At 42.4% G+C, this 27,806-nt stretch overlaps 1 protein-coding gene across 22 annotated transcripts in view; it reads left to right on the top strand.

Moving 5' to 3' along the window:
• Positions 1-27,806, top strand: part of Sgip1 (SH3GL interacting endocytic adaptor 1) — a 185,795-nt gene that overhangs the window by 119,519 nt on the left and 38,470 nt on the right. For 11 of the 22 annotated variants that reach the window (XM_035439747.1, XM_035439748.1, XM_035439749.1 and 8 more), the window contains 9 exons: positions 3,617-3,628; positions 6,554-6,578; positions 7,353-7,404; positions 9,144-9,229; positions 12,739-12,831; positions 16,309-16,383; positions 18,464-18,961; positions 25,470-25,597; positions 26,622-26,748. In XM_035439747.1, coding sequence (XP_035295638.1) covers positions 3,617-3,628; positions 6,554-6,578; positions 7,353-7,404; positions 9,144-9,229; positions 12,739-12,831; positions 16,309-16,383; positions 18,464-18,961; positions 25,470-25,597; positions 26,622-26,748 — 1,096 coding nt within the window. The remainder of the gene's footprint in view (positions 1-3,616; positions 3,629-6,553; positions 6,579-7,352; positions 7,405-9,143; positions 9,230-12,738; positions 12,832-16,308; positions 16,384-18,463; positions 18,962-25,469; positions 25,598-26,621; positions 26,749-27,806) is intronic. The other 11 variants (XM_035439766.1, XM_035439765.1, XM_035439764.1 and 8 more) reach the window with 4 other exon arrangements.

The raw sequence follows: 27,806 nt of genomic DNA, 5'->3' as shown, positions 1-27,806 counted from the left end.
ATCCAAGTTTCTGTGTTTCCAAAATTACAATCAGCCAGTGCAGTCCTAAGTATGTGTTCCATTGTTACCAGGCTGAGCCTCTGTGGATGTACATGAGGCAAGGATCATGTGGTGTGCTCATGTCACATCCCTGGTGCTTTCAGTAGCCTTTTCTCTTTTTTTTTTTTTTTTTGCAGTGGGTGGGGGTTCGAGACAGGGTTTCTCTGTGGCTTTGGAGGCTGTCCTGGAACTAGCTCTTATAGACCAGGCTGGTCTCGAACTCACAGACATCCACCTACCTCTGCCTCCCGAGTGCTGGGATTAAAGGCCAGCGCCACCTTATGTTGGCCAATTTCATATATTCTCCTTGACCCTAGAGTTGTCCTCAGAGTTAAACAGAGTTGTCCAATTCTCATTAAAACTTGCCAGTAGCACTTTTAAAACTCTCTATTCCTCATCTGTTTTTCTCCTAGGAGGAAATGTTGCTGTGCTTTTATAACAAGGATAACCTTGTTTTCACTTTCACTGTGTTTTTGAGACATTTGTAAACTCACTTATTTTTTGAAATGTCCACCATGCTGATTCCTTAGCCAGCCCCCTAGTGAGTGAGACATTGATTACAATAGTGAGGAAAATAGAGGCCTGCCACATGCTCTATCCTGATCCTCAGGCATTTAAAAGCAAGTCAGTCTGTTGGCCATGTCACTGTAATAACTTACAGTTGGTGCACTCTAATTCTTTCTTAGAAAACTCTATAACACATGAGGACCGAGGAGATGGCTCAGTTGGTCAAGCACTTGCTTACCAACATGAGAACCTGAGTTAGATCACCATAACTCACATAAAAAAAAAAAAAATCCAGGAGTAGTTGAACTCCCATAAAGTCAGAGTGCTGATGAGGTAGAGACAGGAATGCCACAAATCAGTGCTTACCTCAAAAATGTCCTCAAAATCCAAAATAAGAATTATCTCAAACAGAAAAGAAAACTGGTCTTCAGAGCCTTCTCCAGGGTGCATCAGATGATCAAGGGATTTAAGTAATTAATGATTAATTACTAAGGCAGGAAATTTGTCCAGAACACAAGCAGGTGGATCTCAAGGTCTCTATCTGAATAATCAGGTATGACGGATGTTACAAGAACTCACTCTGTGTGATACAAATGCCTGCAATCAGGGACACATTAGCCACCTGCAGGCTCTGCACAACTGAGTGTGTGTTTTGTTTCTGTTTTTTTCTTTTCTTGGTCATGCCGTTGTAATTTTGGCCCACATTTAAAAACTAGACCAATTCACTTTTGTTTTTTAATCTAGTTACTCATTCCTCTCTAAAGAGGGAGTAGCCCCATCCCATCTCCTCACACTGTGGACCCAGTGGCCAATGAAGCAGAGTTTGATGATGGACAGTTTCCTGACCTCTTCCTACCCTGAGAGTATCTGGACAGGTGTCTCCACTTCCGGAAAAGACCAGCTGCAGATCCTAAATTCATTTTCATCTACCTTTGATGAAAATTCTATAATTATAAAATAAAAATGGTTTTTGAAACTTGAGGGAAATTACAGAGAAGGGAATAAAATAATTTTCATTTTACAATACACAGATTGAACCGAGGACCTCACACATAAAATTAACAGCCGAAGACCCCACCCCCACCTCAGCTGATAATGACTTTGCTGATTTTCCTGTCCTGCAGGGATCTCTAATGGTGGTGATTCTAGGAACCTCTTGTTTCTAAAGGCTTCAGGAGCTCGTACTCACAGACCTTGAAACCCTCAGCATCTGTACTTGGCACAGCTTCGGGTCTTTTGGGTTCTTGCTAGTCAGCCTGTAATTGTGTGAATTTGAATGGCTAGTCTTGATGAAAAAAAAAAATTGCAAATGAAGTTTCTAAAATGTTATCACAGGAGCTTGCCCTTTACTAGAAAAAATATAAGCATGAACTAATCACCAAGAGATTTTTTTTAACTCATAGAAAATTAAGATATGGCTTATTTGAATGGTTTAATACTTTTGGTAATATTTTTAAAGTGTTTTTTTCTTTTATTAGTTAAATTAGGAACAAGCTTGTTTCACATGTCAATCCCTTCTCCCTCCCCTCCCTCCACCTTTCCCCCTTAAAGTGTTTTTTTTTTAAGTGGAGAAAGTCTTAAGTTAAAGGGTCTTCCTCTGTTTGGCTGCAGTCTGCATTTTATTTTGCATGACTTATCACATGCTCATATTGGGCGAGTATGTCACATAGTGCCTCATTTACAGTATTTCTAATTTTTGTCATGTAACCTCCATATTCCCTTATTTAAGAACTTTCATCTGGTCATTAAACAATAATGTAGCCCACATAGTCATGTAAAGGTTTGGTTTTTTTTCTCAAATCACTATGATAATCTCAGCCCAAAGATACATACAGATTAGTGTCCTTTTGTTCTAACATTACTTAAGTTGTATCCACACAGAGACAGGTTTATAAGAAAGTAGGGCAAACATGTAGCGGTGCCCACAATTAATAAACTCTAAACTACTAGGAGTCATGTTGACTAGCATCTGTCTATTGACCTTCTTTACAAACCTGGACCCGGAAGTGACCATGCCTGGACAACGGCCCATGCCTCAGCATCAGCCACGACTCACCTTAAGAGTTCTCCCACAATGCCATACTTGAAATCACAGAATCAGAAATCTAAAACCTGTTCCTGGTTCTTCTGACTCTAACCTTGTCTCAGACCTCACTTTGAACTAAATGTGCCTAGCGGCCTCCCAAGCATAAAGTCTACAAGCTTTTGTTCCCAAGATCAGTTTATCTTGGGAGCACGGTCCCTAGGTTTGAACTCCTGGCCTTTACTGAGGAAGCTCCTACCCTCTAATGTGTCTTAAAAGCAAACTTTGCATAGCTCCTTCACCTCCCACATCCGTGTCCTTCCTGGTGCAGCTGAAAGATCCCAAAGGAGACTGTTGGGATACACTGATGGCAGGTGTCATCAAGATTGGGGGAATAAAGAAAGAAGTCTTATCTATATGGTGTGTTCCCAGATATCATCTGGTCCACAAGTGTTTATTGTTGCCAGGCAGTTTTCACAGTTTCCATGTGTGTTTATCAAGGGTTGTCCACTAGAATAAATTGTCCAAATCACCAAGCCAAAGTCAGGTTTAAAAAAACAACAACAGTTACTACCGGCTGAAATGTGCATTCTAAGAACAATGAAGAGAAAAATCCTAAGAGTGGATTTTCCTTGTGGTAATACAGGGCATCAATGGTGCTGGTGCATGCTGTTGCCTGTGGAAACAGACTTGTCCAAATGATCTGGATAGCCTGTAATATTCTGGAGGAAAAAAAAACTGTTTTTGACAAGACATTATAATAAATCACCTATAAGGATTCTGTACATTCCTGTCTTGTTCTTATGGGCAGATGCATAAAACTCTACCACATTAGCAAAGCTGTATACAGACGTTTCTCTTTGGGGTTCTCCCAAGCCTTCTGGGGTTTGATGAGCCCTAAACAACATTCCTGCCTATCTTGCTCTGACCTGGTGATTTGGTGTGTATGGTTGGTAGCTGTTTTGAAATCCCATTACCCACGCCTCTTGACTGATCCATCGTTCTCTGACTAGGTGTCTGTTCTCTCTTCCTTTTTGCTGACCACAGAGGCGCAGCCCGGTAAGAGCTCTCAATGTTTTAAACCTTAAACATGTGTAGAGAAAGTTGCTGCCAAAGGGAGATGACAAGGTTGCTTTCCCAGTACCATTATGGTCACCCGGTGGCCAAGAAGTAGATGAACTGGGTTCACTGGTTGGAAGCTTCTGGCTGTCTAAATGTGAAGACATAGTTTAGAATTATCAAAGTGTTTGTCTATAACTGAATTAATGCTGCCTAGCATATACCTGGTGTGTGATATAAGGGGGTTGTATGTGTGTGTGACCAAGGACCAAAGTATACTTAACACAAAAGTTAATGGCAAAGTGATGATGATGATGATGAGGAGGAGGAGGAGGAGGAGGAGGAGGAGGAGGAGGAGGAGGAATTTCCTCAGAAGTAATAATAACTAACAGTAATGATAATGTGGACCTAGAGAGATGACTCAGTGGTTAAGAGCATATAAAGAACTTGATTAGGTTACCAAAACACACATTGGACAGCCTGCAACTGAGAGAGAGAGACAGAGAGAGAGAGAGAGAGAGAGAGAGAGAGAGAGAGAGAGAGAGGAGAGGAGAGGAGAGGAGAGGAGAGGAGAGAGAGGAAGAGGAAGAGGAAGAGGAAGAGGAAGAGGAGAGGAGAAGAAGAGGAGAGAGGAGAGGAGAAGAGAAGAGAAGAGAAAAGAGAAGACAAAGCTTTCTGAAATGTTTCTAAACTTGTGCCAAAAAAAGTCATTACTATTTGAGGCAAATGCAACCCTCCCCATCAATAAGCTGCTGTTTTTCTGTTTAAACTATGAGATGGCATCTCCAGAGACAGCTAGCCAGAGTATGACGACTCCAACCCAGCTCTTAGGTGATTTCTCAGATTGTGACAACTCATAAGGAATGAATTCACTAATTCTAAATGACAAGTAATTCACTATCTTATATATGCTCATGTCTATATATCCAGCAATAGTCGATGGAATGAAAACATGGCCACTTGAGGCTTCAGTCAATGGGCTTCCTTCCCAGGTGTGGCCTCTGTGGTGACAGCACCTCAGCCTCAATTGTCATGCTGCAGACTCAGTTCCTCGAGGGCTGTGCTATACACTCAGCTGACAATGGGACCCTCTCCTGTTGGGCCAGCTTGTTGCTGTTGGCCATTTGAATCTATTCCTTTGTAATTGCTTTATTCTTTCTCATTTCAAAACAAACCAAGCTTTTCTGTATATTTCTTCCATGTCTGACTTGCATGTAGCCCACTCCTTCCTGGGGCGCATGCAATCCAATTGTAGGAGCTCCCCCGCTGTCGCCCAATGATGAATGCATGTGGAAGGAAGGGGTGCACACAGTACTTGGTAAATACTAACAAAGTGCCCTTCTCGCTTCCTTGGGTATTGCAATTTTAATAAAGTGAACAGTGTAGGCAGATCAAAAGGGCTTCAGTTCAGGCTCCGGTGTCTTCTGTCTGCTAGATTGCAGCTCTCACAGTACAAAACGAGACCCTCATCCCTCAGTCATCTCATTAATCTTGGAGTTCAGTACTTGAACCCCTGTGTCTCTTCCTTCAGACCTTAAAGTAGTTCTCATATCTGGGGGTCCATAGCCCAGAAAAACATTTCAACTCTGTTTTAACAATTCATTCTTCAGTCGTCTGTCTATGTATCGCCTGTATCCAAACTCCCATAATAAGTGAGGTAGGTTGGAATCAGTGTATTTATTTCATTCCTAGTAATATGATAGTTTTCTATCTGGCACACCAGACAAATTGCCGTTTTCAGGCAAAACAAGCTAGAAGATGTAATCTGTGTGATTAAGCCACCCACCAAGAAACATCTAATGGGTTTGTTCTGACTCAAACTGTTTCTCTGTCATAAATGGATTCAAACTGGGACAGGAAAATTTTAACTTGCCGGTTCTAGGAAAGATGAAATGGGGTCCATTGGTCTATTGTAACGTGTTAAACCATGCCCTGCACTGTAAATGTTCTCTGAGAGAATACAACACAGCAGCTACCCTTCCCCACAGTGAGAAAGGGTGGGAATGAGTGCCTCTTGGACCACTTCCTTGCACTACCACCTTTCCCCCTTTCTCCTAAAGCGAGCCTCATGATGTCACCCTCCTGGTGTCTTACATTTCTAGAAGAATCCATGCTAAGAACCTGTCACAACTTCTGATTTCAGTCAGAATTTTTCATTGAGTTGCTTTCCTATTATCTGAGTTAGTTTGTGCCAAAACTCCAGTCCTAGAGGTGACATGGATGATGATCCCTGCCAGGGCTGTTTGCATTCTGCCAGAGCCCTTGCATTCAAGAGATGGCTCCTGTTTGGCAGACTGGTGTCAGGAAGTGGGGAGAAGCCAAAAGAGAAGATTGGTAGGGAAGATAGAACTTCTGGGATCCCTCTATAAAACGCTCTTGTCAGTGGGACATGAGTAGACTTCAGTCAACATTCACCACTTTTACCCTTCAAGCTCTATCTGTTCTGATGACTGTTTCTGCTAACTGCTTCAGGAGAAGCCAGTCCTCATACATTCTAGAATTTTCAAATACTAAACATTTAATAACTTTGAATGCTTACGTGCTAGACTTTGAGGGACCTAGTTGTAAGAGACCAATTTGTGTCCTTACTAAATCCACCCAGGTAAGGGGCTTGCTCATTCTGGTGACTTATAGATGACTCTCCTTCTCTGTCACTTTATCGTAACATGAAAAACTGGTGTGTGTGTGTGTGTGTGTGTGTGTGTGTGTGTGTGTGTGTGTGTGTGTGTGTGTGCACATGCACCCGTGAGCAGGCATACATGTGTCTACCCACAGGTTCCAACTTCAGTGTGGTTTTAAGTCAAATTTCCTTTTCCCAATCTGGAGTATCTTACAGTTCAATTTAATTGAAATGACAGAAGTAATACATATTGTACATAACATATATGTGGTCTTAAGCCTTATAGTGTTTATTTCTGATTCTAGGGTGCAATTAAAAGGAACTTATCCAGTAAGTATATCTTAGATCCCAGAAATAGAGTATGGTTTGACAGAGGAATAGTTCCTTGGATCTTGGAGCATATTTGCATTCGAATTATACAGTTTGGGGGTTTATTTTTAAGGCTTTCAATTTACAGCAAAGATTTCTTGTTATGATGGAGGGTATCTGGGTTCTGAATGATTAATGCTTAAATTCTCCAAACAGATATTTTTGGAAAAACACCAGTGCTTTCTTCCTATATTTTGTCAGCTCTTGCTGTATTTTTAAGCCGAAGTGATATGACATAGGATATCACATATAGGGTATGATACACCACCTGCCACATATAGTGTATCCTAGGAAAATCTAAATTCATTCTTAAAGTTTTCTTGCCATTTTATAAAAAAAGATCAGGCTGACACCTGGATCTGTGTACTTTGGGCATGTGGCCTGGATTATTCTCCCCTGGGTAACTGAGAGCCAGAACCCATTCAGGCAACAGGGATTTGAAGAATGGTAGTAGGCTGTTCCTCTGAGCTCTACAGTATACAAATCTTCAAATGTTAGCTTGTTTATGGTTTTTCTTTGGTTAATGAGGTTTTAAAATGCCAGAGAAATCCTACCACATATGGCAAATATATGGCTGTCGCATCGCCAGGAGAGAGGGTTTGTTTTGCAGTTTTCATGTTAAGTTGCTTATTGAAGAGGCTTAAATCTCTTAAGTGTTTCCAAACATAGCTCATATGACACGCCAGAAGGGGCTGCTAAAGATATGTCTTAAAAGGTCTTTGTCCTGTGTGTCAGGTGAAGAAGTCGCAAGGCCCAGGCGTTCCACCCCAACTCCAGAACTTACAAGGTGAGCATGGAAGAGCCTGGTTGTGTTTCATTCATCATGGACTTAACTGTTCAACAAATATTCCCCAAGCCTCATGAATGAAGGACCTAACATGTGTGTGAGTTCATATATCTACAGCACGGATCAAATTTGCTGTTAATTGCTCATACATGCAGCCCAAAGGGGAACCTTTGGGTAAATGTCTGCATTTGTCTATGGCAGAATGTATGGTCTACTCACTGAGGATACTAAAGTTCAGTATAAAGTGGTTTTGGATTTCTGGAATGTTCATCTTAAATACATTACATTGCCTTAAAAAAAGAGAAGTCGGATAGTTGGATATACTTTCATGATACATTCCAACTTCCTGACCAAAAGAACCTTCTATTTTGGTCTCCCAGCCCCCTATCATCACACACACACACACACACACACACAAACACACACACACACAATTGTATTTCACAGTAGATTCTTTGAGGGAAGTATTATACAAATAGTTAATGTTTTCCATAGTGATAGTTATATTTCTTTAAAACCTGGATTCTTTGCCTTCTCATCCTCCACCTGCTTCTCCCCTTTCCTCTCCAACCTTCACCTGCATGACGTACTCACGGACATCATAGGCTCCCTGATGGAAGTCAGGTCCAGAGAAAGAATGGAAACAATAAAATAATAATAATCCATCTAGATAAGTAGTCAGGAGGAAAACAAAATACCTCAATACTCTTAGGATGTACTGGGTTGGGTATTCACTAGTTTATTAAGTGAGGGGGTCAAGATGAAATTAGAAACTGAGTGCCCCAGTTTTTTTATTCCAACACAAAATTTCTGGGCACGACATGCATAGCTCTGTGCTTGACTTTCTCATTAAACTGCATTTATTACAATAAGAAATAGGGTGATGACTTGGTTAGGGTTTCTATTTCTGTGATAAAATACTATGACCAAACACAGGTTAAGGAGGAAAAGGTTTATAAGTCTCAGGTCACAGTCCATCATCAAAGGAAGTCAAAGCAGGAATCTGGAGGAGGGAGCTGATGTGGAGGCAATGAAGAGCGCTCTTACTGTCTTGCTCCTCATGGCTTGCTCAGCCTGCTTTCTTACAGGACTCAAGATCACCAGCCCAGGGTTGGAACCACCCACAATGGGCTGGGCCCTCCTTATCAGTCATCAATCAAAAAACTGCTCCCACAGACTTGCCTTCAGACCAATCTTATAGGGACATTTTCTCAACTAAGATTCTTTCTTCCCAGATGACCCCAGCTTACATCAAGTTGACATAAAAACTAATCAGCACAGACAATGACAAGTACAGATTTTTAGGCCCATCATGTTGGCACATTCCTGCAGCTCAGCACATGGGGCAAAAGCACAAGGATCATGACCTTTAAGACAGCCCAGGCTTTATAAGAAGCTGTCTCAAAACCATATAAAGCAAATGTGTATAGTTTTTTATAATAAACTGGCATCTCTAATATGTCATTTCTATGTGTAGAGACTTACTACTGTGTTTCTGTTGGAACTGCCCCTAGGCCTCTATTCAATCTCAGGGTCTTATCCCCCGCTATGAACCTTTCCCATATGACATCTTCCCATGATACTTTCTAAGTCCACCAAAAGCTTTGTACACACGTGTGCATGCCTGAGTACACAAGTACTTGTTTAACCAAGGAAAGTATTTGAAAGTTTGTGTATGGTTTTGAGCATTAATTTTTGGTTCTTCTCTCTGTATATTCTGCCTAAAATGCATGCTTTAGCAAGAAGCCTCCAGATGATACACTGGCCCTTGCTCCTCTCTTTGGTCCACCATTAGAATCAGCTTTTGATGAACAGAAGACAGAAGGTAGGGAACTGTGTGTCTTCTACAGCACTGTGATAGTTACTTCTCTCAAGTAAATGTATGTGATTGTATATTGTGACCATACCATCAGACCCTCATGGTGGGGAAAACGATCCAAGTGAAGTGTGCTGTCAATTTAGTTGAAAAACATCTATTAGTTTAGGACTTAAAATTTTATTCCCAGAATGGCTAACAAGTTCACTCCCGAAAATAGGCCAGGAAAAATGAATGCCAATCTACACCAATCCTGATGAGGGTAAATGAACTCTGTGCCTGAGGGCCCCTGTGAGAGGTGTGGGAAGGAGTATAAATGCAGAGTGGTCTTCTCATGCTCAGTAATGAGGCCTTTCTGACAGCATTGACTCTTTTTTCAGCTCATCAGGGTAGAGTCAGTGGAATGGTGTACAGGTCTGCTAGCCCAAGACCCAGAAGCATTGCTAAATGATTAGCTATAAGAAAAATGCCTTCCTTTCTGTCATTAGTGTTAGGTTGCCTACTAAATATTCATTCTACAATTAAATATTTAAGTGTTTAAAATTCACCATGTTTTTGAAGGGCTGTGTCTTGATACAAAGCACCCCTTTAAAACAGGGATATAGTCTATATTTGAGTTGTACTTATACCCAGTGCATATATTTCTAATAAGTGTGTTTGATATTAGTGAATGTCATTATAAAAATGGTTTGACTAAGCTGGGTGGTGATGTCGTACACATTTAATCCCAGCACTCAGGAGGCAGAGCCAGACGGATCTCTGTGAGTTTGAGGCCAGCCTGGTCTACAAAGCTACACAGAGAAACCCTGTCTCGAAACACCCCCCCAAAAAATTGTCTGACTTAAAAACTCTAAGTTGGGCCTGGACATATGGCCCCACTTTTATGGAAATATGGTTAAGAGCATGCACTACTTTTGCAGAGGGCCTGCCCAAGTTCATTTCCCAGATGCCACACTGAAAAGTTCACCACTGCCTGTAACTCTAGCTCCAGGGGATCCAACCCTCTCTTCTGAACTCTAATGGCACCTGCACTCACATGCCCATAGATAGACACACACATATACACATAATTAAAAATACTATCTTTTTAAAAAAAGAACTCTAAACTATATGTGCAATAAGATGGTAACTTTCTAGGCCCCAATGGAGAAGTTTCCCTAACACCTACATGATCAGCTGGGCATAGTGGTGCACACGTTTAATCCTAGCACTTGGGATGCAGACAGGCAAGGAGATGTATGTGAGTTCAAGGCTAGCCTGGTCTACAGAGTGAGTTCCAAGCTACATAGTGAAAATCTGTCTTGAAAACAAAGACTTATATAATAACTAGACAAGAAGATTAAGCTAAAGTAACAGAGAGATTTCAAAGTACAATAATAAAGACAGAATTTTATTAATTGGTAACAATATAGTAGTAAACATAGGAGGGTTGTGGGGCTACTCTTCCTCATTGGTTACCTTCATCTCGGAGTGCAAGGACTTGCTCCAGGTCTTATCCCTTCCAGAAGAAAACCAGTGGGTGAAGCCAAAGAACTCACTGATAGCTGTTACAAGTGCAAACTCTAGAAAATGCACACATCACTTTTGACCAAAGTGCACTGTAAAAGTTTTAGATGTGACCAACTCAAACTTCTTTTCTACAAAGAATGGCTCAGTAGCAACCAGCTGCACCTGGATGCTTTCAATGATTTAGTTAACAATTTATAAAACCCATTCTAAAATACCTTCTCAGTGGCATTATCCTTTTAACATAGAGCTATATAAAATGTAGCCTTGGAGAAAGGCTATCACTTGTATTGTTAAGTCGTTTGTGATCATCATCTATTATGACATAATTGTGAGGTGACTGGTGTTGAGAGTTGGTGTGTCCCATCTGAACCTCCACATTTAATGGATTCACTCCATTAGTATACAGAAGTATCTCCCATGAGAATAGAAGTTTTGTTTTTGTTTTTGTTTTTTTAATCCAGGTGGTCCCCATGTTCAACCCATGGAAGTAATGCTATTCCCAGCATAGGGCTTAGGCTTGCATGGAGGAATGTAACAGAGAAAGGCATACATCTAGACTCACTGATGAGTCTTATTTGACTGTCCTTCTGGCTTTAACCACTGAAGTTTGGCAAAGTTCTGATACTTGCACCAACCACACCAGCCCTTCCCATGGCCACGCCTCTCTTTCCTGTCTGCTCACTCTTCTTTCTTTAAGTTGATTGTTCTATGCTTTGTTGCTTGGAAGACCTAGGAGGGGAAAGTGTGTGGCTTGGAAAGAGCTGTGCTTGCATCCAGTCTCAGCTCCTCTACTTTTTCTGTAGACAAGTGTTTGAGAACACTAGTCATTGCTTTCTCTCTCCCCAAAATGGCACTGACTTTTACCACACGGTGGTGCTGTGAGAATGAAATACAAAACAGCTACTGGCCTTAGATGAGAGCTTGATGTACGTATTTTGTGTATACATGTATTTGCCCCCACTACTACCTTCATCACTCTCATTTACTCCTGGAGTTATTATTGCCTCCCTTTTCTGCTGCAGGGGGAAGCTCAGAGAGGTTAAATGGCTTGCCCGAGATTCTGCAGTAGGCTGGAAGCTACAATGAACTACTCATCCAACTTACTTTCCAGCCTGCACATTGAATAACAATGCACGTACTGAAAAGGACTGGTTATTTACACGTGAACAATAACCACCGAAACATCAAAATAAAGAAAAATTGCCTTGGTTTGCTTCATATATCTAAAGAACTATTCATTTTCTGATTGCTGGACTGGAAAGACGGCTCAGTAGCTAAGAGCACTGGCTGCTTTTCCATGGGACCTGGGTTCAATTCCCAGAACTGGCAAGGCAGCTCACAATCAGGCATCTATAACTTCAGTTCCAGGGTATCCAGCTCCCTCTTCTGGCCTTCTTGGGCATCAGGCATGCACATGGTACACAGACACACATGATGGTTAACCATCCAAGCACATAAAATGAAATAATAATTTATTTTAATTTTCTGATTATCTTAAAATATTCAACAAGCATCTTCAGAATAACCATTCCTGCTTAGGATGCTGTAAAGGGTTAAGAGACTGAGCAATCTTTAAAAACAGGAACCGCTGCACAGAATCCAGACATTTCAACATTGAAGCGTATTCATAGAAGTCTTTAAATACACCGACTAACAACAAAATAAATGTTCTCGAATTAGTTCCTAAAATGTTTGAATGGTACAGAAATGGGGGCAGTATGTGTAGCGGCACCCAGGATGTCCTTAGGTGACCAGCCAGGAAGAAAGTGTGGGTTAGAGTTGGATTCTCCTTTAATTTAGCACCATGTCCACACACAGCCACCCCCTTGCTCCCCACGCACCATGTTTCTGCTTCTGTCCTCTGCCTGAAGAATGTGTGGCTCAGCACACTCCTAAATTAAACTTCTAGGACAACGCAGGGTGTGGGATCATGTGGTGAAGCTTCACTTCAATCGACGTTCTAAATTCTTGTTTGAACTTACCCTGAGAAATTGTCTTTATGTTTCTAGTTCTTTTAGATCAGCCTGAGATATGGGGTTCAGGCCAACCAATTAATCCAAGCATGGAGTCACCGAAGCTAGCCAGACCTTTTCCCACTGGAAGTAAGTTATGTGTCTGACTCATTTTACTGTCTGTCTGCATAGTAAAAATTTAGGCCACTGTTAGAAGACCTGGGTAGATAATACTTGAATTTAAAAAGACTTTATTCGTTAACAGTCTAGGTAGGTTACCTAAGCTGGAGTGAAATAACAAAATGAAGCAGTGTTGTTAGCCTTGAGGCTGCCCCTCTTCTGACATCTTAACATGATCTTTTGTCCATCCATCCCTCTCACGTGACTATGTGCAAGTCGGAAGAAGTTAAGCCGAAGGTACTGGACAACCACACAACACAGCACTGAGCAAGTCCAGCTGGGTCTCTGCTGGTCCCAGTGAACAACTGAGACTGCACAGGACAGAAAGAACCCATAGACAGAAAAGACAACCTGTAAGGCAAGACAAACAGGCTCTCTAGCAGAAAGACACTTCGACAAAACCAAGACAAATGTATGGCAGTGCTGCTGGTTTCAACCTAGGTGATGGGAAAGGGTCCTGAAAGGCCTTGTAACTTCCTCACCTCTGGTGAGTTGGACTAGTTTGGCTCATTGGGTTAGTCGCTAGGTCAAGCCACAGATTTACAAAGCTTCCCACAGATTTACAAAGTCTCCATCAGTAGACACCCATAGCAGGAGGCATGTAGAAGGTGCTCCTTGGAATCCTCGTGGGAAGAGTGGACTTTAGGAGAAGATATCTGGGAAGTGAAGGAGCATGGGGGGCCATCTTTTTAATGCATTGAGACTCACCAATAAATACTTTCTCCAGTCCAGTATCCCTAGGGCTCTGCTTTTGGCATCTAAAACTGACGGCAGGAATTAACCAAAGGGATTGAGAATTAAAGGCTAAAAGGTTATTTGTGGGGAATGTTGTCACTCCAAGGTCATATGATTCAGCCTTTGTAAAAATATTTTTCTCAAAAAGAGGGTGGAAAAGCAAGAGTCAGCAGCTTTTCCTAAAGCTCTGAGTATTGAGTGGTGTTTGAACCACAGAAGCGGGATTCTGAGTGCTTCTCCCTGCAACCTGATACAAAACCAGTGAAAAGACCTCTGTTTGGACCCTTTCTTTACAGATCTAAGCTATCCAAATTATTCCTAGAAAAGTCCTCTTAAGAGGCAAGAAAATAAATGACAGTCATGTTTATACAGATAGAGTTGGAACTTGAGAGCGAACTGTAGATGCTGCATGTCCACTTAGCACAGCTGAGGCTGCTGTTTAACTGATATGAATCCTATAGTTCGGCTTGCTTTATGGTTGCAGTGGTGGTTCACCTCTTTAGTGCTAGACCTTACGGTAGTTTATTTTATGGTGTCTAGTGGTTATCATCTTGGCTTTTAATAGAGGTGATGAGTTAGGAACAAAACTTCTGATTGGTGCCTAACTTCTGAGGGGAAAGGTCCACTTGGGAATAGAGTTCAACAGCTCATAGCTAAGATTAACACCACTTAGGCTGAAGAGATGGTTTGGTAGTTTAGAGCACTGGCTGCTCTTGTAGAGGACCTGGGTTTGGTTTCCAGCACCCACATGGGCTGCTCACAACCATTTGTTGTCTCCATCCACAGGAGGGAGACACCCTCCTGTGGATGCCATGTGCACTCATGGCATATACATGCAGGCAAACACTTACACACATAAAATTATTTTAAAGAATTACTTATCCATGATCTTTAAGTAAAAAGGCAGGATAGAGTGTGTGTGTGTGTGTGTGTGTGTGTGTGTGTGTGTGTGTGTGTGTGTGTGTGTGGTGCTGGGGGTGGAGAGGGGAAGAATGTCAGGAAAACACTCTTCCTGGGGTGTCTAGGGTAGAGAGGACTGACTAGTCAGGTAGTCAGGGCACTCTAACTTCGGACTCACCTGGCTCATCTGATCTTAGGATATGAAAAATGGGCCCATTCTCAGGTTCCCAGTGAGGGAGAGCTTATGACAACAGTGTGAACTCTTGAATCTATCAGACATGACAAGTGGAAAAAGTAACATACATTTAAAGAAAAAAGAAAATTTATCTATTGGAAGAATAATTCCTAATTTCATCTACAAAATGAGAAACCCTATCCATAAGGGCAAATTTTTTGGTAGGGGCCAAAATGCTGTACTTTTTTATCTTAGGATCTTAGTTCCTAAGAGTGTTTATTGGGAATGTTATTCTCTGGCCCATCACTTCATTCCTGATTTCCTAGGACATGCTGTCTTAGGTTTTTTTTATTGCTGTGAAGGAACACCTTGACCACAGCAACTCTTTTGAAGGAAAACACTTAATTGAGGTGATGGCTTACAGTTTCAGAGATTTAGTCCATTATCATTATGACAGGAAGCATGGCAGTTGGGAGTACTGTGGCATGCAGGCCAATATGGTGCTGAAGAACTCTACGTCTTGATCCAAAGGCAACAGGAATTCGACTGAGACACTGGGCCATTGGGCATATCTTGAGCAAAGGAGACCTCAAAGCCCACCCCCACAGTGACACACTTCCTCAAAAAAGGCCACGCCTACTCCAACGAAGCCATACCTTCCAATAATGCTATTCCCTATGAGATTATGGGGGCCTATTATACTCAAACTACCACACACTATAAGAGTTTAAAGGCATAGTATTGCAAAATCAGCCCAGATACAATATAGGCAACATTATCCAGACTAGACTGAAAGCCCCTACCTGGCGCCCCCTCAGGTCCACTGCTGTTTCTGTGGTCACACCCTGGACTGGAGCTGTGTGTTACAAGGAATCATGATCAATCACTATTCCTCCAGAACACAGCCAGTGTTTATTCAACACAGTACCCCTTGCTCCTAGTAAAGAAATTGAACTTAACTGTGGCTTGGTGTTTGTTGAATGAATAAAATGTTGATATTGTAGTTATCTGACCTTTTGCAAAACTCCTATGGTCACAAGATGGAGGACTCTGAATGCTTCTGTCTCTTGGAGTCCTAGTTAGGGTTATCATTGCTGTGATCAAACACTATGACCAAAGACAACTTGGAGATAAAAGGGTTTATTCGGCTTACATATCACAGTCCATTGAGGGAGGCTAAGAAAAGAACTTAAGCAGGGCAGGAACTTGCAGAAAGGAGCTGATGCAGAGGCCAGGAAGGAATGCTGCTTACTGGCTGGCTTCCCATGGCTTGCTCAGCCTGATTTATTATAGAATCCAGGGCCTGAGCTCAGGTGTGGCCCCACCCACAATGGGCTGGGCCCTCCTACATCAATCACTAATTTTGAAAATGCTCTAAGGCTTGCCTGCAATCCTATCTTATGGAAGCATTTTCTCAATTAGGGTTCCCTCCACTTCAATGGCTCTAGCTTTAGCTTGTATCAAAGTGAACATAAAATTAGCCAGCACATTTGGCACCGAAATTTTAAAAATAAAGACAGTGGCTAGCCCATTTCCAAGACTAGATGTGTGAATAAAAGCCCAGAACATACTTCTTCTACCTTTTTGTATAATTCAGGAAGAATGTGATTGCTGACACTTTACCTCTCTCTTTGCAGCTCCTCCACCTCTGCCTCCAAAAACTGTACCAGCCACCCCACCTCGAACAGGCTCCCCCTTAACAGTTGCAACAGGTAAAATGGGTTTTTATAGTTCTGAGATGATGTGGCAAACAGATCCATGGCCTTGGATGACAACATGCCCTTGATGCTTTGGGAAGCAGAGGCTGTGCTGACATGCACAGTGCTCAAGTTGGGTTTCAATGTCACTGCAGCTTACTGTACTGACTTACTGTAATGTACACTCCCAGGTTTCACACAGACATACACGGGGTATTTTAGGGTAATTTTATATGATGGGGGCTGCATTAGTTATAAAGTAGAATAAAGTAGCCATAAGATGAAAAGTCAACTATTTACCCCACCTCTCACTTGGTTGGCTCTCATTTGAACTACTTGAAAATGAATAGTTTTACAGTGCAATTTGTATCTTTCAAGAGCCAATAGACAGTCTGATAGAACTAAGACTGATTGCTTAGGGTATAAAAGCTTAAGGTCCCATAATGAGAGTTACCTGTTGGAGGGATTATTTTCCTCAACTGTCATTCAAATATTTAATCATTTCACTGCAAGAGCTGTAGTCATAATTACAAAATATGGCAAGGAATCACTGTAAACTATTTTAGATGTACCATTTCTGAAACACAGCTTTTCCTTTCTATTAAAATCAATACTTTCAGTCACGAAATTTATAATCTGCCACGTCTTATTGGACAAGCAATTCAGAAGTGGTAATGATGGTTTTATTTACCTGAGCCCTAGAATGTGGCTCTTTATCACCTCTGGAGTCCTGCATCAGCTTTATGCCTGGCTGTCCCTGCAGCCTGCTGAGTTTGACAAAGACAGAATAGATATTTTTCAGAAAAATAGAAATGTAGGTGCGGTCATTCATGAAATTTATACTGACTCAAGCCCAATAAAAAGCCGCCAAACACATCATAAGTAAGGTATTTGCAACTTCAGTTGTTTGGAGACCCTGTGTCTCCATAAATTGTATTAGCTGCAAATAAATCTATAAGCCACAAAATCATAAATTACTGTCAGTCGTGCAAAAGGCTACATTTATCTATGGTTTTGCTGCCTTGGAAATTAACTCCTTTCCAATCAGAAATAAAGAAATACCAAGCCAGTTTTTATAGCCTATGAATCACTCATAAGTAAGGTGAGATATGACTGTGCCGTTGAGATATTTAGACAGAAATTTCTGATTTGAATAACCTCATTGTTGCCTTGACAAAAATAACTATTTTCCAATTTGTAATCATCAAATATCTTATACTTCACTAAAGGATTAAGTTTTTAATTTTCCCTCTTATTGATATGCGTAGAAAAGAATACACTGCTGATATTTCAGAAAGAAATACATTGCAGTCACCACTGGTATATTAACAAGCTCTGCTTCATGAGAAAAGAAATTCTAAAGATGTTTTCATGACCCCCCCCCCCCCGTTACGCAGGGATCCATATAACATTTCTAATCAGTAGCAAATGCCTTGCTGTGTCCCCTGTATGTGTTGTGTATGCAGTATGTTGTATGTGTTTGTACACATTTATGTGGGATTATCTTCTTAATAATCTTGTTGTTTCTGGTGTACTTAAAGTAAACTATAGCTAAATGTGATGTCCTATTTTTTTTTCAATTACCAGAGGTTATCATTAGTTTTTCCAAACATTCTTTTTAACAGCCTAGACAGGAGAAGATGCTCTGTAAAGATGAGGCTGATACTCGGGGCTCAAATCTTGTGCTGTGTTCTGTGTATTCAGCAGGCCAGGTTTCCAAGAATGTCCTCCCCTTGGGTAGTTGCCCTTCCAGAGCTCAAGAGACCCTGCTACTGTCTTTTTGCCACTGCTCCACTGGAGGGCAGTACAGTGCTCAGCATTTCAAATAATGGTGAGACGCTCCACTGTAGTCACCTTACATAGGAGTAAATGCTAGCATAGGAACATGCCTCACGTATTGAAGTGAGTGCCTTACCCTCTCCCTTCAGTACTTAATTCAGTAAAGGTATTTCCACATCACGAAGAATGCCCATTGAGGCATCATACATGGTACAATATGTCTGTTAAACTTTGCCTCTACACTCCTTCTAGCCCCTATCTATACAAGTAATAGCAAGAGTTAATAAAAATTTAAAATCAACTACTTTAACCACAGGAAATGACCAGGCAGACACAGAGGCCAAAATTGAGAAACTACCATCCATCAGTGACCTGGACAGCATTTTTGGCCCAGTGTTGTCCCCCAAGTCTGTTGCTGTTAACACTGAAGAGAAGTGGGTCCATTTCTCTGATGCATCCCCGGAACATGTTACTCCAGAGTTGACTCCAAGGGAAAAGGTGGTGACCCCACCAGCTGCATCAGACATCCCAGCTGACTCCCCAGCTCCAGGCCCACCTGGCCCCCCAAGCTCTGCAGGTCCCCCAGGGCCTCCTAGTCCTCGAAATGTACCATCTCCGCTCAATTTAGAAGAAGTGCAGAAGAAAGTCGCTGAGCAGACCTTCATTAAAGATGATTACTTAGAAACGCTCTCCTCTCCTAAAGAGTGTGGGTTGGGACAGAGAGCAACTCCACCTCCCCCACCACCACCCACCTACAGGACTGTGGTTTCGTCCCCCGGACCTGGCTCGGGCAGTGGTACGGGGACCACCAGTGGTATGTCTTACTGTTTGAGTGTGCTTTGTGTGCTGGGGAATGGCTGTGGCTGCTGCGATATGAGCAATACTCTCCTCCTGCCTGGCAACTGGCTGTAGGGCTTCCGCCATTTCTCCTCTGGTCTGGTGTCCTGTGGCCCTCTGGCATGTTGTGGTCCATTGAATGCTCCAGTCATAGTCCAAGTCTGTGGATGTGTCTTGTCCTGCACTCCCAGCCCTAGGGGTACCCTGACTTGTACCCTGAAGTACAGGGCGGTGGGTATGGTGTTTCTTATAAAGAAAGCTGTGATGTCATTGTTTAGAATTCCAGAAAGTTCTAGAGGGATAAATGTCATAGCAAGTAGATTATGGGTTAAATGTTTGATTTCTTTCCTTTTTCTTTTTTTTTCTTCCACCCCCACCACATAAGTACCTCCCAAGGGTCCTACAGTTTTTAAATCAAAGTGTGAGGGAGGATCCTGAGGTTTGAAATGGAGATACTTGAGAACAACCAGTTATCATGCTTCCATTGTACCTGAGCCACGACATCAGGTCTCTGATATCTGAGGCCACTGTGCCACCTCTAGGTAAAGTGACAGGCAGTGGGGCTTAGGATGCAAGCTCTCCTGTTGAATTTTTTTTGTCTTTATTTGAAGCTGAATTTTGCGTTTTCTAGTTACAAAAAGATAGGAACACTTGCCATGCATGCCAAAGAAATACCAGCGTTTTCCCATACCACTGTGACTCAGTCATCTGGTCAGAAGCTCAGTGTCCCTTTCCTCTGCATGCAGTTCCAGTCTCAACATCTTCCAGGAGGTTGTGAGTGCCACTTTGATATTTGCCTGGGAAGAAGCCACCAGGTTTGAGAGACTAAGATTTAGAAGGTCACAGAGGAAGGTCACAGAGGGGAAAGGCATCTGCCTCCATCCTAATCCCCTCACGGTGGCCTCTTTACAGAGTGTCTTCCAAAGCTTGCTGTTTTCCCGAAAGTTGACCTGTGCTTTGTAAAGTGAAAGATTCTGAGGACATCAGAGTAGATTGGGTTAATTGTGTGCTCAGCCCAGCTCTTCTAACAAAGGAACACAATCAAGACTTAAGTTTGGGGAGCAGAGCAGTAAACAGAACCAGCTAGCATCTTCTCCGTAAGAACCTTGAGAGCTTTTATTTTCCAATAATAAGAACAACTCAATATATTACTTCAACCTCACAACAACCGCCTGCCTTTAGTATTAACATGCCCCCATTTTACAGAGGCAAAAACAAAAACTGTTTAGAGGTTTCAGACTTGGCATTTGGACACTCAGGTTGCATCCAGGCACGTGCTGTACTCCTGACCACTGTGTTCTTCAGGTACTTCGAAAAAGTTTGTTGGAAAAACAGGCTGAACTCACTTTACCGATAACACCCACCTGTGCCATATAGGGCTGTGCACTCTCCAGGGTGCTCTTAGTGGACCCCACTCTGTGCTTCTCGCTCTAGTCCTAGAAGGCTAGGGCAGTGTTACCTTGTAAGGTCTTGTCTGGGATACAAAGCTATGTGCTTACCTATAAAGAGAGGCAAGAAGCTCTTGACCAGCAACCCTGAAGAAGCTGACGTGCTCTCCTTCCTGGGATAGGTTCTTAGGGTTATGAAAGGACATTTCAAGACCATCATGCACTCCTTAAAGCAAACACCTATAGTCAGGGAAGTCAGGGCGAGTTTGATCTTCACCTGTGTTTTCCCTTGTCGTATTTCACCTGTCATATTTAAGTTTCCTGGCCACTGAGTTAGTGTGGAAGAGCGGCTCTTCTTTTCTCTTCTGGGAGCTCTGAGAGATTGGTTACTATGTCAGTGTTTAGCTCTCATGACCTTATTTGAACATATTTTCCAAATGTTGCCAGTAGAGACTGTTAATTCTTACTAATAGAGAAAGCTATGCTCACTTGCATCAAGGGGTTGGATTTATAAGTGGAAGACTGAACTCAGCTAGTAAAACCCATGAATAAATAAAACTTTATACCATTATCTCCTTAATTAAGTTCCAAAGAATGTGTGACTTCACCAAGTATTGATGGAATATAGACAAACTACCCAGAATGAAAATTTACAATCTCAACCTTAGGATGTTTGAATTCTGCTCTTCATGACTCTTAGCCTGGTATGGCCAACTTTTCCTAGATAACTCAAAGTAAGCATGAACGTACCCAGCATATGCCCAGCACAGGTGACCCAACCCACAGCATTACTCAGAAGAGTTACTTGCTGCTGAAACAGCTGGAATCTAAGAAATAGTGACTTTAAAATCACTAAAGCAAAAGTTCCTAAGCTTCAGCTAAGCATGCCTTCACTAAAATGCAGGTGCTGATTCTTGGTGTCTATGTGGAGTGTGTGCCCAGGCATAGGAGAAACAGGCTGCTAGTCTGCTGCAAGTGTAGAAATCAGGGAAAGAGAAGAGTTAGGTTCAGAGTGACATGTTCCAGCTCAGGAAACTAACACAGCACTCAACTGTATTATTCAAAAATCACACACACACACACACACACACACACACACACACACACACACACACACACAATGACTTTGAGCAACCTGGGGTTATCTCTTGGTTAAAGCTATTATTGCTGTGATGAAACACCATTATTAAAAGCAACTTGAGAGAAAAAGGTTTATTTGGTTTAAATGTCCTGAGGGAAGTCAAGTCAAGAACTTAAACAGGGCAGGAACCTGGAGGCAGGACTGATGCAGAGGCCTTGGAGGGGTGCTGCTCACTGGCTTACTCCTCATAACTTGCTCATCCTGCTTTCTTATAGAACACAGGACCACTGGCACAGTGTGGTACCACCCACAATGGGCTGGGCCATCCCACATCAATTACAAATTAAGAAAATGCTTTACAGTCCTCCCTACAGCCCAATCTTATGGAAGCATTTTCTCAATTGAAGTTCCCTCCTCTCAGATGACTATATGTTGTGTCAAGTTGACCTAAAAGTAACCAGAAGAGGTTGAAATGAGCAAATTAATTAATGGTCTTAGGGAAAGGGTGATTAGCTTCATCTGACAGACCAAAGAACAAAACTCAGAGAGGTAATTTGGCCCTGGTCACAAACCTTATGAGTGGTGGAGCGTGAACCTGCCAAAGAGCGGGTGGATTCTGTGTCCTGCACCTCTGCCATTTCCACTCAGCTGCCTCCACTCACCCAACCCCTTCCATAAACAGACACATATAGGAAAGGACATACAAACACATATGTGATCTTCAAAAACTGACAAGAGTGCAGGTTGAGAGCAGCAAATGGGTCAAGAGCAAGTCAAGGTTGTCAACACTTGTAATTTAAGCCTTAGAAATGGATTGCCTGGTGTATTTCACATCATCCTTCTTGACAATAAACACTACATGGAGGTAAAATGAAAGGATGGTTGAAAATCAGAGAGGATAGAGATGTATAAATATGACTCTTCATCCATAGCACCTGAAACCAGTGAGCAATGTCTCAAAAGCATGTGGAGAGTTGGTTCGCTTGTTAGATGCTCATCAGGCCCTACTCATTCCCTGCTAGACCTTGTGGTTCTGCCCAGTAGGGATTAATCAATGTGTCTTAGTTTCTCTACATTCCTTGACTATCTGTCTGCATGATCTATCAATTCTATTACTTCAATAAGACTAATGTGACATAAGTAACGAGTCTATAAAGGAAAAGGAAAATGATTAACTTTTCAACTAGTAACATTTTTCCTTTACTTTTACCTATACCTGCATCAAAAGACAGTCCTTAGCACCCTCTTCAGTATCATTGCCCTATATTATATAGCATCTTAGAGTTAAGCAAACTCAGAAGTGCTTTCAGTTTGGGTTTTTATCAGTACCTGTAGTAGCCATCTGTAGTAGCCCCACGTTGTGGTGCCAATCAGTATTAACTAGTGTGCGTGCCTGAGAGGGAGAGTGTGGATTGAGAAATGGCAGGTAAAGATAGTAAGGAACAAAGAGTCACCGAATAGGGTGGTGGTGGGGGGATCAATCCACTGAATACTGAATGCACCAAGATTATTCTTCAACATTCTTATATACCCCATCCAAAAAGAGGAAAATGGCAAAAGACTTTTTTTTTATCATGTACAAGGAACAAACAGACTTTCTTCCTTAATTCTCCAAACATTTAGTAAACATGCCTTAGATTAAATCTCTCATTATCTGGCCTTGAGGGTTAAGAATATGACACCTCAGACCAAGTCTCTTGTTATTTAGATAAGACATCCACGACCAAAACCAAACATCCTACAGTAGCCACGCCTTAGACTTAGGTCTTGTGACATTAGTCTTGGAAGAGTAAGGATAGCTTTGAATTCTCTCACATTAATCCAAGGATGAAGGGAAGCCATTTTTATGGACCCCAACAAGTACCTTTGTAAGGTAGAACATTTCTAACTTTTTGAGAAACAAAAGCTGAGTTTCAAAGAGGTAAAGATCCCACTCACAGCTGAGAAAGAGGCATTGGGTCCAAAACTCAGCCTTTCACCAAATCATAATGCCCTGGAAACAGTCTTCAGCCTAAGTATTACTGGAAGGGGGTCTCGAATTTCTCTTCTGAAGCTGGTTTTTTTGACTGAGCTCAATTCAGAAGACTATAGACCTCTGAGCAAACATTTTGGACCACTCCTATAGCAAGATAATCCTGAAGCTGAATAACACATTCCTGTGCCTCCCAAAAGAATTCCATGAAAACTTCTGACAAAGATGCACTGTTTAAGAATGTGTTTCCCATCTCTATACTGTCATGTCTATGTTCCAAAAAGTATACTGGGCATAACATGTCCTTAATACTCAAAAGAAACTTTTCAGTGGGCCTGTCGATCATACTTTGTTTTTAAAAAGAATATGAGCCAAATACTAAGGGCACTTAGATTCCAAAAGATGTGTGCAAGCTGCCAAGGTGGAATTAAAATAGATTGTATGCAAGTTGTGGCAGTTCATAGTCTATCTGAAGCTTCAGGAGACATATATACTTTGGGATTTAACAAACCATTTGTGCTTTGTGGTCATGGATGTGCCACTAAAAGAACTTCAGCCTTCACTGAGCTGCACACTGAGCTACTCTCAAGACTAAGCAGGAGGATGATGTCACACGTGTAAAGTACTAGCATAGATCCTGCCCAGTAAAACAAAGTAAGAGTAGAATGAAAGAAAGAAGACAGTTGGTGGCACTAGCAGAGGCTGGGGGGGGGGGCAGTGTCGAGGAGGGACAGTAACAGTGTCTCCACCTTAGGAGGTACAAAAGGGACCACTCAAGATTTCACTCTTTCAACAAGAGAAGCAAAGCTCACCCTCTTAAAATGAGAAATGATTCTGAGATAGGTTTTGCTTCTCAGATTCAGAGCTCTTTGAGAATCTCCAAATCTAGACTGAGGTGCTGGTCCAGGACTCCAGCGGTCTTGGTTTTGTGTTTTACTGTGTAAAGAAAGTAGCTGAAGGGGTGGAGATGGAGGTGGGGATGGGTGGTTTTAGAGTCAGCTGACAAAATGGGGGATGTGGAGGTGGCCGTGTGTGACGGCAACTGGTGGAATGGGAAATGTGGAAGCAGGGACATGTGGAGATAGCTAGTAGGACAGGGGACACGTGGAGGCAGCTGGGGGAAGACTGTGGAGGTAGGGGAGTTATGTTTCTGAAGCACAATTTTACAGCCTGCTTTTTCTAACCAAGTGACGAAGAACTGTCTGGGCCTCAATTTTGCCTCCTAAGGTTTGGGGCCAGGTAGTTCTCCATGCATCCCGGACTTATGACTGAAGATAGACGGGTCCATGAGCACTGAGCTCAGTGTGCATGCCAGCCTCTGTGTGCCATCTGTGTTTCATATGCTTGTCATGGACAGCCAAAAAAGTAAATCCAAGAGGCTTTTTGAAAACAACCAGAGAGCATCGGTAACAAACCCTACTTTAGCCGTCTCCCAAGTATGCTCCTTTTGAAGCCCTAGGTGTGTTTCTGTTATAAAGAGTCAACACACAAAGGACTAGTGACCTGTAGTTCTGTGTCCTTTGCTCACACTGTGTATCTGACATAGGAATGAAGTTAGCACTCGTGGGTTGACATACAGTCAACAGCATAATTCTCTTACCTGTGTTAAAAAAAAAAGAAAAATCTAATGCAGAAAAACAGTCATCTTCCTTCAACTTTTAACTTCCAGTTTTATCTTGGACATAAATTATGAATATAAATTTAAAAAAAAGAAAACAAGAAAGTGGATCATAAGCCCCATGTGTACATGGCCAAAATGAACCCTGCCAAGAGTCACCCCAATTCACCTTCCATCAAGGATTTACCTTTCATTGGATGTCACATGACAGCAAAGTGATGAGCTTCAGCTTTTGCCATCAACCATAGTTCAACTGAGAACCTTTTTTCTTTATTAAAAGAAAAAGAAAAATGTGCTGTGCAAAAGGTGTAGTGTAGTAACCGCAAAGAAAAAGAAAAATGCACATCTGTGTCAGGCATTGCTCTGGGCTGACGCATTCCGGCCACCCGTGTTTCCTACTGTCTCTAACACCAGCCTGTTTTCCAGGTGCATCATCTCCTGCGAGGCCAGCTACTCCCTTAGTTCCTTGTAGCAGCACCACTCCGCCTCCACCTCCTCCCCGGCCTCCATCCCGGCCAAAGCTACCCCCAGGGAAGCCTGGAGTTGGAGATGTGGTATGTTTCTCCCTGCCTTAGCATGCTGAGAACAAGATCCCCAAGTCCCCTATCATGGACATCTGGACTTCAGGTCTAAGCATGGCAGCACACGTGACCATCACAGCACCAGCTGAAACAGTCTCTGCCATGTCTTTCAAGCCTCTCAGATTTCTCCCAGCTTCCAAGCGAAGGTCTAAAATGGTAGGAATCCAGTGCCTAGGCCTTTAGCTCTGTGCCAGCGGCTGGAGGCATATGCGATATTGATGATCCACCGTGTGAATCTTCAGAAAGCCGGGGGGGGGGGGTAATTCTTTTACAATATTTGTCTTAGTTACTGGAAAGCTCTGGGAGAAGAAAAAATCTGCTTTCCGACCCTAGAAACCTGATAAATCAGCAGCAGAAATTCAGTGATACAAATATAGAGTGGTGGTCTCTAAGGGTACTACCAACGCTTCCTTGAATTTGATTCTAAGATTGAAGTGTGGGAATGGTCTTCTCAGTGGTTCAATTGAGAAGCCTGGGGCAGAAGTAAATCTCATTGACCCCTGTACAAAAGCCACTGAATAAATGGCCTGATAACACTCAGATTCTGTGTTGAAACCTCTTTATGGAGGAGTACACCAGTGTAGTTCCTGGGAGACATGTCAATGGCGCATCTAAGCCAGAGTGCCTACTGAGTTCACAGCTGTGGTTTATGGCTGCTCTAGCTCCAGCACACTGGTTTTGTATAAGGGCAGTCCGGTTCCGTGAAAATGGTGCTATGGCCATCAAGAACCTGAGTTTTTGTATCCAGGGCCCAGGGCCAAGAAAGGTACAGAATCCAGAGATGGCAAGATGGCTCAGCAGTGTAGGCACTTGCTGCCAAAACCTGACTTCAATCTCTGTGGCCCATATAGTAGAAAGTTGACATTTGGCCCTCGTGTGCACTGCATGACATGTACACACGAATGAACACAAACTAAATAAAATGTACTAAATGTTTGAAAATGCTGAGCCAAAGTATAATGGCTGTGTCTAACTTTCATCTTTCTTCTCTCTACAGTCCAGACCTTTTAGCCCACCCATACACTCTTCCAGCCCTCCTCCGATAGCACCCTTAGCGCGGGCTGAAAGCACTTCCTCAATATCGTCGACTAACTCCTTGAGTGCAGCTACCACTCCCACCGTTGGTAAACTGACCTCTCTTTTCATGTGTCTGTGGCTGTTGACTGGCTATCCTTTCCGAGCTGAGCTCCCTGGGCCCTATTTCTAGTTGCAACTGTTTTGCTGTGTGTTTGCTACGATCACCTGGTTCTTCCCTTGAAAGCACTTTCTCAGTTAAGGAGGCCAGCGCTTTAGCTGTACAAATTAACCATCAACAGAATGTGGAAACGCATGTGTTTTGTAGGGATTTTCTTACATTGTCCCAAACAGAGTGACTCACAGAAGAAGTCACCAAGGGAGGTGCTAATACTTGGATATTTCTTGTAACAAAAAAGCATTCTCCTTTGAGAGAAAATGTTTAGATCAGAAATAGTTTTATTTTAAATCTTGGAAGGTTCGCTGTCTTGAAACTTTCAATTCTTTCATCATTTTTTAGTTGTCTGAGGTTGATAAATATAGGCATTGGCATTGAGACACTTGAGAAATTTTTTGAACATTTTCCCTAGTGGTCCATTTCCCTGGGAGGGGAAAATGGCCCTGTACCTCTTCATATACAGCGTGATGAAAGTGAAGGTTTGAGAATGGCCGTTCAGAGGGTAGCTCACCACCATCGCCACCTCCCACCTCTCCTTCACTGCATGCTGCCTGACCTGCAGCTTTCCCATCACACTTTCCCTGTCTGACCCCACTCCCCATTCTCTGAACTGCTCTCCTGTTCTTCCATGCTGTAAACTAGCTGGCCCATTCCACTCTGCTTGGGAGAATTATTCACCCAGCTCAGTCAATTCCTGCTGCTGCTCACAGAGCAGCACACCTCAGAATCACCCATTTGAGAAGTAGCTAGAAAAAGCTACAGGCTCTCCTAGAAAACAGCTGCCCATTTTCTCCAGAACAATGAAGGTGTGCCTCTCAGAACCACAAAGGAAATTTCAACCCTATCCTATATTCTATACTTTAAGCCATGCCACCTCCCCACCCCCCCCCACACACACACCCAAGTTTGGATTAAATTAATAAATTGAAAATGTAACCACTTTTCCAATTCATGTGAATTCCTTCCTATTGGGTTTTCAAGGCAGTTCAG

The sequence above is a fragment of the Cricetulus griseus genome, chromosome 2 (genome assembly GCF_003668045.3).
Source record: "Cricetulus griseus strain 17A/GY chromosome 2, alternate assembly CriGri-PICRH-1.0, whole genome shotgun sequence".
In the NCBI taxonomy this organism is placed as follows: Eukaryota; Metazoa; Chordata; class Mammalia; order Rodentia; family Cricetidae; genus Cricetulus; species Cricetulus griseus.
This window is presented reverse-complemented; position numbering and strand designations above follow the sequence as displayed.